The sequence below is a fragment of the Siphateles boraxobius genome, unplaced genomic scaffold (assembly GCF_051911475.1).
Source record: "Siphateles boraxobius isolate OS27281-9 unplaced genomic scaffold, OSU_SipBor_1 108, whole genome shotgun sequence".
NCBI lineage: Eukaryota > Metazoa > Chordata > Actinopteri > Cypriniformes > Leuciscidae > Siphateles > Siphateles boraxobius.
This window is the reverse complement of record NW_027508709.1, coordinates 369,901-382,637: the sequence shown is the minus strand read 5'-3', so window position 1 is coordinate 382,637 and position 12,737 is coordinate 369,901. Positions and strand designations below refer to the sequence as shown.

Below are 12,737 nucleotides of genomic sequence, written 5' to 3'. Positions count from 1 at the left end.
TTTCGTAGGGGAATATTTCAACCCCTTGGCCCTTGTAACTCTGTTTTAAGGGCCAAGGGGTACACTCGAAAACAAGGGGAAGGGGCAAGGAATGGGATTGAGCCTGAGTGTGGAGGGGGATAACCCTGAGTAGAATTGTTCCCGCCAAACTCTCTACAGAACTCCTGGGAGCAGAGTGATCAGGGGAAACGCGTACAGACACAGCCTGGGCCACTTCTGTACCATACGTCCAGCCCAAGAAGGGAGGGAAAGATCTACTTTCACTGGATCGAAGTTTGCCCATAGGAGCTCCACCTCCTCAGGGTGGTGTCTCCATTCCCCAGGCCTCGGCCCCTGCCTCGACAGGATGTCTGCTCCCTGATTTAAATACCCTGGAATAAATGCTGCCCTCAGAGAGCAGTTTACTTTGGGCCCAAAGGAGGATCTGGTGAGCCAGTTTGAATAAGGGGCTGGACCGCAGACCCCACTGATGGTTTATGTACATTTTTTGGTTGAGGTGTGCTTTATAGTTTTCTGGTCGATGACGTCAACCCATTGGACTGATTACATACGTGCTTCATGACACCTTCCCACAGGGTTTCGACGCAGTGCGAGTTCCCTTGAAAGTGAATGATCTTTTTTCTCTTTTGAGTTAATCTTATTTTTATGACTCCATTGGCAGATATTTGTTCTTGTTTTAAGTGTAAAGTCACTTAACTTTGATACATTTGATACAGTAATTTTGCTTCTCCAGTAAATGTATCTTGATTTATGGAAATAGAAAACATCTTTTTTATTTAACATCATGATGCTGCTGTGACAATCCTGAATGTTAGACGCACCTGTCAGTCAGTGAAATGGACGAGTCGTGATCCAGACAAACACTGGAGCTGCAGGAGCTGGACGGAGGACTGGATTCAGGGATGTTGGGTGGAGCACTAGAGCCGTGTGTGATGGCCGGAGGACTGGATTCAGGGATGTTGGGTGGAGCACTAGAGCCGTGTGTGATGGGCGGAGGACTGGATTCAGGGATGTTGGGTGGAGCACTAGAGCCGTGTGTGATGGGCGGAGGACTGGATTCAGGGATGTTGGGTGGAGCACTAGAGCCGAGTGTGATGGGCGGAGGACTGGATTCAGGGATGTTGGGTGGAGCACTAGAGCCGTGTGTGATGGGCGGAGGACTGGATTCAGGGATGTTGGGTGGAGCACTAGAGCCGAGTGTGATGGGCGGAGGACTGGATTCAGGGATGTTGGGTGGAGCACTAGAGCCGTGTGTGATGGGCGGAGGACTGGATTCAGGGATGTTGGGTGGAGCACTAGAGCTGTGTATGATGGGTGGAGGACTGGATTCAGGGATGTTGGGTGGAGCACTAGAGCTGTGTGTGACGGGCAGAGGACTGGATTCAGGGATGTAGGGTGGAGCACTAGAGCTGTGTGTGATGGGCGGAGGACTGGATTCAGGGATGTTGGGTGGAGCACTAGAGCTGTGTGTGATGGGCGGAGGACTGGATTCAGGGATATTGGGTGGAGCACTAGAGCTGTGCATGCGCGCTGGAGGATGGGAGCTCGGGATGTCAGACGCTTTGGGTTCTGATGACTGCATCAGCAGCAGGAAAACCTCCTTCAGTTCCTTCACCTCATCTCTCCTCAGTTCATTGACATCAACCATACTGTGAAAAACATGGAAACAGTCTTTCTCTATATCAAACAGAAGAACATGGCAACAACAAAATCATGAGTTCAATTCCTAGGAAAAAAATTTATACTGTATTTTCCAGAATAAACGTTTTTTTTAAACATCTGTAACATGCTGTGACTTTTATTGTAAAGTGACTTTCAATTAGCAAAGGTTTTGCATTTCTTTTTGGAAGTGATTGATTGTAGGCCTCACTGATCTGAGCTCTAAAGAACATACAGTCAGACACTGAGGGGCTCAAGGCGAGGACGCTTAGCAGACGCCTCCAAATTTCCTATTACTTATGCATAAGCCAGATATTCAGGCGGCCGACACGCATATCATCTGTCTGAAGTTTAGAGCTATAGTCTCATTTCAAATGACTCTCTAAAATGAGAGGAGACCTGCTATTCTAATACAAGCTGGCTATTACGCTTGGTGTTGTAGTCCATCTGTATCTTGTACAGAGCGGTGGCCTCAGTAGAATAACTCCCGATTGGGAGGAAGCCATCTCATGTACACAGAGTTTATCTGTTTGATGCTTGGACGGACGGTGGCCTCACTAGTTAATTCTCCATGAGATGAAGCTAACCTGTTCACTAGATTGGCACTACCCACTAGTCGTAATACCCCGAGGTCTACTGTTCAACCTTACTAAATCTTGTAAAGGGTGGAGACCTACAAAGCTCATCCTGCTGCTATTAGAGCTGTGGCCAAAAACTATTCTCAGAAAGGCCTACCACCCCAAAGCTTGAAAGGGGGCACTCACTACCAAGCCCGAAGACAGACCTTCAGAAGGGGTTCCATATTGAAGGAATAACTCATCATAGGTCCAGCCTCAGGTCTGATGTAAGAAGAGCCTGGGGTGAAAGAAGTGAGGGAGAAGAGAAAAGAGAGGCTGTCCTTTTGATCTCTCGCTATCTCTGGTCTGGTTCCACTCCTGCCAGCAGCCGCAGCACATCTTTGCTTTATTATGTTTTCTGTCAATTATTAGTTTAAAGGGCCCCTATTATGGATTTTTGAAAAGGACCTTTCATGTAGTGTGTAACATAGCTCTAGGTGAATGAAAACATCCTGTGAAGTTTTTAATCTGAAAGTGCACTGTATATAAAGTTATTGTCTAGTTATTGTGAATTACAGTTTCATAATGTAGGCTACCTCAAACTGAGTAGTGTATCACTAAGAAACGTCCTGCTCGAGTCGTCCTTGCGATGGAGGTTCGTGTTGTTGAATGAATAGTTCTTCCAATGTTTCCTCTTCGGATTTACGCTCAGATTTATATGGTAAAATCGACGTCATTGTTCGTTACTGTGTTTACTAGTTTACACATGAGTTTACAGTGTAGGAAGCCTCAGCACGACAAGCAGAGCTGACGTTGTTATGGCAAAGGCCATTTTTGTTTTTGACGAGCGCTGTACGCGGTGCCCAATCACAACAGACTGAGCTGTCTGGCCAATCAGAGTAGAGTAACTCGCGGAAAGGAGGGATTTGGAGATATTGATTCATCTGACGAGTCGTTTGTGAATCATTGAAAACGTGGTGATTAATTAAAAGAAAATTAAACAGTTTTTTGACCTTTGATGCATGTAAACCAGTTGTAAGAGACTCCAAAACAACATTAGAAAACATTAAAATAGCATAATAGGGGCATGGACAGAGCTGGCTTTTTGAGATTTATAATCAGAACTGCAGTTTGACAAACACATCTGTCGCCTGATCGCTGCTGTCCGCGGCTCAAAACAGATCGCCTAAACCAGAAATTCACATGCGATGCCCTTGAAGGCAAACCTCAGGTCTGTGCCTCAGTTGAACTTCTGTATGGAAGAAACACATCGGTTCTGATGATGGATGTAAGCAGGTGCCGGTGCTTAAAGATCTGTAAGCATCCTGGATTTGTAACCCTGAAGATGCTCTGAATAGATCATGGGGCTAATTCCTCCATCCTTCTTTAAAACAAGGAACAGCACAGACTATAAACAATCTTGTTTTGTTGATTCATAGCTGGCGAGATTTACTGTTACTACCTTAGAAGACACAGAAGCCCTTGGTGGACATAATTGAGTTACCATATATTGTGTATTTTATGCCACTCTTGACTCTTGTGACTATATTAAATGTGACAGGTGGGCAGAGGCTGCAACCATACGCAGAACAAGACTTTCGACACGTCTTATTAGATTATATGTGACTGACTCGATGAATACACTTGATGCATCTGTCATTTGTTTCTGAGGAATGCAGCTGTAGTATTTCTCTGAGTTCACATCCAACAGGGTATCTGCACACTATTTTAAGTCAAATTTAAGGCTTTTTAAGACCTTTTTAAGACCGAAGAAATCAAAATTAATACCTTACATTAGGGGTGCGCAATATTGACAAAAATATGTCTCGATATTTTCAAAGTTTTGTTGATAATAATTAGATGATATTTTACTGATTGTGTTTGTTTACTGGTACTATGGCTGGTTTAGGCCTGTTGTTGACAGATGAGCTGACTTTTCATATTCTATGCAGTGGTCATTACACAAAAATCCTTCTTTGCAGTGCAGAGATGACAAAGAAGCGGCATCAGAACTGGCATTAAAGGACAAGTTCGGTATTTTACACTTAAAGCCCTGTTTCAGATTGTTTCTGATGAAATAGAACGGTTAAGATTGAAATTTGGACAAATGCTGCTGTCCCGAGAATTTTCGGTTTCTGTGTTAGCACGGTTTCTGTGTAACCATTTCCATTTTTAATTTGGTTTAATTCCCTCCAGAAGCGTCTCACACGATTGCGTTCCCAAACACCAGCATCCGAACGCAAGAGAACATGACAGCGTTTATTGTGTTTCGTCTGACGCTCTGAGACACATTCATTTATGACAGAGGGGAAAAGAGCCAGATTGCAGCAACTTAGTTTTATTATTGATATTTAGTGCCAATTTCCCAGGAAGTGTTAATATGTGTTATATATATATATATATATATATATATATATATATATATATATATATATATATATATATATATATATATATAGAGAAATTTGATGATGATTAATGATTCATGCCATACTCCAGTTTTGGAAATAAACAAATTCCAGTTTTGGAAATAAATTAAATAAAAACATTAAGAATGAGCCAAATTTAAAGTAATTTTCTGCAAAAAAAGCTGTATTTCCTTTTTGGATGTTAAAATATTTTCTTGTATCTTATCTATATTCAGAGTCACTATACGATAGTTATTCGTAGATTCAGAAGAGTGAAACAGAGACATTGTAAATTGCTGAAATAGGTGATAAATGCACCATATTTATGTTTTACACAAGCTGTATATGTGCAAGCAACTTCTGTAACCCTTTCAAAACATTGATGTGTTTGTTTAAGCTGCTCAACATGTAAACTGGACTACCTGTTTGTCCAACCAGTGGCAGACAGGCCAAGTTCCCTTTCAAGGGAACTCGAGCTGCGTTGAGACGCGGTGGGAACGCTCTGCGTGATTGCGTCGTGAAGCACGTGTATAATCAGTCCAATGGAAGAACGAGACGTCACCGGCGGTGACGTCATAGACCAGGAAGCTATAAAGCACACCAGAAATCAGACCGCAACAGCTTCTGTTGCCTTCAGCAAGCGCTCTCTGTATACTGTCCTTGTCTATTTATTGTTGTCTGTCACAAGCACATTATCTATCTATATATATATATATATTATGGCGAAACAAGAATTCAAGCGTTGTGTTGTCCCTTGCCCTCGTTTCATCACGGGTGGGGACACACATCAGCTTTGTGTTGCTTGTTTGGGAGTGGAGCATGCCCAGTCAGTTCTCGAGGGAGCTGACTGTGAGCATTGCGAGAAGCTGTCCGTGAGGACGCTCCGCTCTCGCCGGGCGTTCTTTGAGGAGGACGGTTCGGTTCGCGCTCCCCGGGGTGCGGGTCCCGCTGCTGCCGAGGCACAGCGAAGGCTTTCATCTTGGGGTTCGCATATGGATCTAGTAGCGGGGCTTGAGACGGGCCCAGCCCTTTCTCAACCCTTACCTGCTGGATCCGGTGCCTCTGCCCAGGAAGGAGCCCGCGCTGCGGCTTCTCCTTCCCAGGTTGGGGCACCATTGTTGCGGCTATCCAGTTCTGAGGATCTGGATGTCGTTAGTGTTGATATGGGGGATGTTGAGTTTTCGCCAGCTCATGCCTCCGATAATGATGAGGAGCTTATGGAGGTTTTATCTCGTGCTGTAGCTAGATTAAATATTGAATGGCCAGCCGATGATTCTTTGAGTGTTACTAGAAAAAGTTTATTAGATGAAAGATTTTTACCATCTAAAACACAGCCTCCACGTCGGGGACTCCCGTTTTTTCCCGATCTCCACAATGAGGTTTCGAGATCGTGGAATAAACTGGCGTCATTCAGAGTTTTTAACCCACAAACTTCATGTTACAGTAATGTTTTGGGTGCATCTGATTATGGTTATGTTAAGGTGCCTCGGGCTGAAGAGACGCTCGCGAGCTATCTCTCTCCCGAGTCATCGTCATCATTAAAAACCCCGACGTTACCCACCAAGCCATTAAAATCTACATCTTCGCTGGTGGGTAAAGCTTATTCGGCAGCAGGTCAGGCTGCGTCATGTCTGCACACTATGTCTATACTGCAGGCATACCAGGCTGATCTGCTGAAGGATATCGATGAACGTGAGGAAGTCAGCGCTGACGCAATTCGAGAATTGCGTCGCGCAACAGACCTGTCTCTCCGGGCCACCAAGGAGACGGCCAAATCAGTGGGCCGTTCTATGGCAGCCCTGGTGGCCACGGAGCGGCATCTTTGGTTAAATCTGTCTGATATAAAGGATAAAGATAGGTCTGTTCTTCTGGACGCGCCACTGTCACCTTCAAGTTTGTTCGGCGACGCTATCAACTGTGTCGTCGATAGGTTTCAAGAAACGAAAAAACAATCGGCTGCGTTCCAGAGGTTTCTTCCTCGACGTTTCAATATCCCTGAGACTGCTGGGCGAAAAATGATTATTAAATCCGAGCAGTCTCATCCGAGTACAAGCTCCTCACAGCACAGAGTGCATCAAAAACAGAGCGTCGCCACTCGGGCTCCTCCACAATCTGGGGAATCTGGGTGGCGGTCGCAGTCCAGGCCAGCTAGGGGTAGGCAAGATCTGAGGACCGTCATCTCTAAGAAGGCTTGGGCTAAGAAGAAGTCCTGACGCCCAAGGCGTCAGGCTTCTGAGGGTGGTCCCCTCCGAGGAGGGACGATTTCGAGAAATCGTTCATCCTCGGCACCCTCTGGGGGGCGATTCTCTGAGGAGAGTCGCAGAGCTGCCACATCCCTGCCGGTTCGCCGCTTCAGGGCACCGAGGTGTCAGGGTCCCCATACGATTCTCCGAGGAGGATCGTAGAACGGTCAGTTCGGTTGTTCCCTGCCGGTTCGCCGCTTCAGGGCACCGAAATGTCCGTACAACCGAATCCCGAGGCCAGTCTCGAGACACTGGTCCCCTTAGTAGAATTTCTGGCAGCGTGGAAACTACTGCCAAATATTTCTCAGTGGGTCCTGCATATAATAGAAAAGGGTTACAGAATTCAGTTCGGTTCTCGTCCGCCCAGATTTCAAGGGGTCCTTCCCACAGTGGTGGACCCAAGGCAGGCTCGGGTCATGGAACTAGAAGTACTGACGCTTCTGCAAAAAGGGGCTATAGAAAGGGTTTCTCCTCCCAGCAGAGAGTCAGGGTTTTACAGCCGTTACTTCATCGTTCCCAAGAAGGATGGGGGGTTGCGTCCTATTCTAGATCTGCGTCAGTTAAACAGCAGAGTTCAGAAACTCAAGTTCAAGATGCTTACACTCAAACAGATTGTATCACAGATTCAGTCCGAGGACTGGTTTGTCACAATAGACTTGAAGGACGCTTACTTTCATGTATCCATTCATCCTCATCACAGGAAGTTCCTGAGGTTTGCTTTCGGGGGCGAGGCATACCAATATCGGGTCCTTCCATTCGGCCTAGGTTTATCACCCCGCACCTTTACGAAATGCGTGGATGCAGCACTGGCTCCTCTGAGACTCCAGGGCATTCGCGTATTAAACTATATCGACGACTGGTTGATCCTGGCTCGTTCCGAGCAGTTGGCAGTTCGGCATCGAGATGTCGTTCTGTCTCACTTAAAAAGGTTGGGGTTGCGGCTAAACACCAAGAAGAGTGTGCTCCTCCCAGCCCAGAGGACCACTTTTTTAGGGGTGATGTGGGATTCGACAACTATGCAAGCACGATTGTCTCCAGCTCGTATTTCTGCGATTCTCACAGCCGTAAATATGGTAAAACTAGGCCAGTCACTCACTGTGAAACAGTTCCAGAGACTGGTGGGTCTCATGGCAGCTGCGTCCAACGTAGTTACTTTTGGCCTCCTGCACATGAGACCCCTGCAGTGGTGGCTCAGGACCAAGGGGTTTTCTCCGAGGGGAAATCCGTTTCGCACGATCAAGGTCACGCGGCTATGCCTACGTGCCTTGGTCATGTGGAAGAAACCTTGGTTCCTCGCCCAAGGCCCAGTATTGGGGGCTTCTTGTCGACGCGTAACGCTATCGACGGATGCTTCCCTCACAGGCTGGAGGGCGGTCATGAGTGGCCGCTCGGCGACAGGTGTCTGGCAGGACCATCAGCTTTCGTGGCATATAAACCGACTAGAGATGATGGCGGTATTTCAGGCTCTCAAATACTTCCTGCCAGACCTGAGAGGCCATCATGTGCTCGTCCGCACAGACAACACATCGGTGGTCTCTTACATCAACCATCAGGGGGGTCTGAGGTCCCTATTATTATGCAAACTGGCTCATCAGATCCTCCTATGGGCCCAGGGAAAATTACTGTCACTCAGGGCAGTTTATATTCCAGGGTATTTGAATGTGGGAGCAGATATCCTGTCAAGACAGGGGCTGAGGCCCGGGGAGTGGAGACTTCACCCCGAGGTGGTGGAGCTCCTATGGGAGAACTATGGTCAAGCTCAGATAGATCTTTTCGCATCTTACGATACAACCCATTGTCCGCTTTGGTTCTCCCTCACATATCCAGCTCCTCTCGGACTGGACGCTATGGTACAGGAGTGGCCGAGGCTGCACCTGTACGCATCCCCCCCGATATCATTGCTTCCGGGAGTTCTGGAGAGGGTTCGCCGGGAGGGGGCTCATCTATTATTAGTAGCCCCGCACTGGCCGACCCGAGTGTGGTTCTCGGACCTAGTGTCCCTTCTGCACGGCTCTCCCATGGAGACTCCTGTCAGGGGGGACTTGTTATCTCAAGCAGGGGGCACGATATTTCACCTTCGCCCGGAGTTGTGGAAACTGTGGGCTTGGCCTCTGAGGGGGCCCAGCTCTTAGAATCCGGTCTCTCGACTGAGGTCGTTGAGACCATCCTTCAATCCAGAGCTCCTTCCACGAGAAAACTATATTCATTGAAATGGAAATTGTTCTCTACATGGTGTGGAGAACGTTTTTTAAATCCTGCTAACTGCCCGGTTGGTACAGTTCTCGATTTCCTTCAAGACCGTTTCTCTGCTGGATTATCTCCCTCCACCTTAAAGGTGTACGTAGCGGCTATATCTGCTTATCGCTCCCCTTTGGGGGCTTCTTCTCTTGGGAGAGATCCTCTTATTACTCGTTTTCTCCGTGGTACACTGAGGCTTAGGCCTGCATTGCACTCTAGAGCACCGGCTTGGGATTTGGCCATTGTACTTGAGGGTCTGGCCCTGGCTCCCTTCGAGCCTATTGAAGAGGTTTCAGAGAAGTTCCTTACACTAAAAACTCTATTTCTTCTCGCTATTTCTTCTATCAAGAGAATTGGAGATCTGCAAGCCCTGTCGGTGGCTCCTTCATGTTTGGAATTTGCACCTGGTATGGTGAAAGCATTTTTACACCCTAGGCCGGGCTACATTCCTAAGGTCCCCACTAATGTGGCGGGCCCTATTGTGCTGCAGGCTTTTTGCCCTCCACCTTTCGTTACCCCAGATCAGGAAGGTCTCAATCTGTTATGTCCCGTTAGGGCTTTGGATGCCTATGTTCACAGAGCTGCCCTGTGGCGTAGATCAGAGCAGTTATTTGTCTGCTTCGGTTCAACCAAGAAAGGTTGCCCTGCATCTAGACAGGTAATGAGCAAGTGGGTAGTTGAGGCTATCTCACTTGCTTATGAAGCGGCCGGACAGCTCTCACCTATGGCTGTCCGCGCCCATTCTACCAGGAGTATGGCTGCCTCTAAGGCTTTAATTTCAGGGGTTTCCCTGCAGGACGTTTGTAATGCGGCAGGCTGGTCCTCACCGCATACATTTGTCAGATTCTACGACCTAGACCTCTCCACTCCCGGGGCTAGGCTGCTTGTTTCTTAGTGTGCGCAAGGACTCCACACAGAACGGGCATTTCTCATTATGGCGTAGTGGACATGGGGTTCCCACCGCGTCTCAACGCAGCTCGAGTTCCCTTGAAAGGGAACGTCTCAGGTTACGTATGTAACCCTGGTTCCCTGAGAGGGAACGAGACGCTGCGTTCTCCTGCCATACTTCCTGCATGCCCTGATCGACTTGCTTCAGGCCTTTTCAGAAGCTGTTGCGGTCTGATTTCTGGTGTGCTTTATAGCTTCCTGGTCTATGACGTCACCGCCGGTGACGTCTCGTTCTTCCATTGGACTGATTATACACGTGCTTCACGACGCAATCACGCAGAGCGTTCCCACCGCGTCTCAACGCAGCGTCTCGTTCCCTCTCAGGGAACCAGGGTTACATACGTAACCTGAGACGTTTTTAGCAAACCTGTTTGGTAACAATCATTATTTTTTATAACAATCAAATGTTTTAACATATGTGTTGTTTTCATTGGAGAAGTTAAGATGTGTTACAGCAAAGTTGCAACAATGAAATGCAGCTGTTCACGTATTCGAACACAATTGACAAAATCACTGTTGATGAGAGAAATATCCTCCTTACTGTTTAAGCTTCTGGATCTTGTAGATCACGAGCAATTTAGGGTTTTCATCATTCAACTTTTCAGAGACATCCATGAGGTTGTGTCGAACCTGCGGAGGGAATGCAATGAGGCAGTAACTACATTTACATTTATACACGATTGCATTCATTCAATTAGCAGATCAACTTACAAACGAGGAAATTAGCAATATTAGCAGTACTGCAAGACCAAAACATATTGAGTAAAAAAGAAGTGCTTTAATTTATGGTGGTGTGTTAATTAAGAACAACTAAATAAGATATTATCCAAAAACATGGTAGTTCTGTGGAGAATAAAGAAAACACATAATGAAAGAGAGCGTGAGCTAATGAAGAAGGTTGCAGCAGCTTGTGCACGATAAATAAACGCAAGTGACATGCAATAAATAAGAGAATCCCTGAAGATGTACCTGTATGGAGAAAAGCCTGGGATAAAGCTCTGGTTTATGTGCTTCTATAAAATCAGAGGTGACCTTGGCCATGGCAACTGCTTCGTTCCTCTTCCCAGCATCAAGCAGACATTCAACAAGGTGTCTGGAAAAAAAGACAACATGAAATACGAGCCTTCACTCTATTCCCTCGGACACGAATCTTGTGCTTTACAGCAGGCCTTTGCCTATTTGAATTCCCAATGCAATCCCTTTGACAAAAGACTTTAGAGTCAAGGCAAAGAGTCCGATTCAATTTAAGATCAATGACAAATATCGTATAACTTTTATTAGAAATGAGTTTTCATTGTGCTCCAGGATTACTTTTCTACATCAATAAAACGGTCATAAAAGAGTTTGATCACATCATAAGGATTTATATGAGTTGACCTATAAGTATAAGTGGTGTAAAACACGGCAGAACCCAACATAATGAAGGTGCAGCATATCTATGAGATTTGAGCCAAATCTTCTTCAAAGGTCATGATGGCCTCAAAAGAGCCAAATTATGATTTCTGCTTGACTTTGCACCATTGAAAATTACATTAACTCATCATATGACAATTCTACATATAAATCTCACAAACATGTGCAAAATACACTGAAAAATCATAAAGAACTATGCATAAAGATAGTGAAACCGGTCTACAGCACTTTGTTGTGAAAATTGTGATTCTCAATAAATTCTCAGTCTTTTTTAAATCCACATGTTTAAGGCAAGACACACAGATCAATAAGGTAAAATCTTTAACTAAAATATGTCAGTTGATTGATCACAGTACATCAAAAAATTGTTTTGTATTACAACAAGTTTTATAAAATGTTATGTTTAGATGTGCAAATGTGGAATTCTCTCAATTTAATAAAGGCAGGATCAAAATTATTTTTACATTTTGGATATCGCTTTTTGAAATAAAAGAAAATACACCCAGTTTTTAGGAATAAAATTCCTAAAAAAAATTCCTTCCTTAGGTGCATAACACAATAACTGTACACCTACATCATTAGTTCAGCCCTCCATGCATGGTCAGGATCCTGAACCTCCTCCAGAGCCTTGACCACCTGTGTGAGAGAAGAAACCAGGTTCTGACGCTTCCCGGGCCTCAGGAACAGCCTGACGGACTGCAGGAACAACACCGAGGCGTTGAACACCAGGAAATGATATCTAATGAAGAAAGAATGAGGCGGGGGAGAAACAGAAAGAGATGGGAATAAAAATAGCCCGATTAATTATTCAAGATATCACTGTTGGGAAGATCAGAATCCGATTTTTTAGTACATCTCAATTTATACGGCACGCTGGGCTCAGATCTGAAACCTAGTGAAAGTGTAATGAGCGGCTTTTCAAAGAGCCACGGGAGACCTCAATGTCCATGAGAAATAAAGCAATTATTGCAGGATGGGTGAGGAACGCAGAGTCTCAACAAAGAGACGGGTGAAGACTCTATTTCCGAGTGGCTAATTTATCCACCAGAGAACGGCGTGTGAATCAGCAGAGAGTTTTTCCTCTGCTAAAGTAATGCACTGATTACACATCCATCGCTGGATCACATCATGCAGCCGAGCTCTGAATGCCGGACCTCCCTTTAAACTTTCCACTGCAAAAATGCTTTTTGTCTTGTTTCCAGTCCAAATATCTAAAAAATCTTAAATCAAGATGCATTTACTAAAGTAGTAAAACGCCATTAGATTTTATG

At 45.6% G+C, this 12,737-nt stretch overlaps 1 protein-coding gene across 1 annotated transcript in view; it reads right to left on the bottom strand.

Moving 5' to 3' along the window:
- The window catches only part of cfap46 (cilia and flagella associated protein 46), a 146,466-nt gene that overhangs the window by 118,472 nt on the left and 15,257 nt on the right, over positions 1-12,737 (bottom strand). The window contains exons 5-8 of the mRNA XM_077247212.1: positions 12,041-12,205; positions 11,023-11,146; positions 10,595-10,683; positions 822-1,649 (exon numbers count right to left, since the gene is read on the bottom strand). Of these exons, the coding sequence (XP_077103327.1) occupies positions 822-1,649; positions 10,595-10,683; positions 11,023-11,146; positions 12,041-12,205 (1,206 nt within the window). The remainder of the gene's footprint in view (positions 1-821; positions 1,650-10,594; positions 10,684-11,022; positions 11,147-12,040; positions 12,206-12,737) is intronic.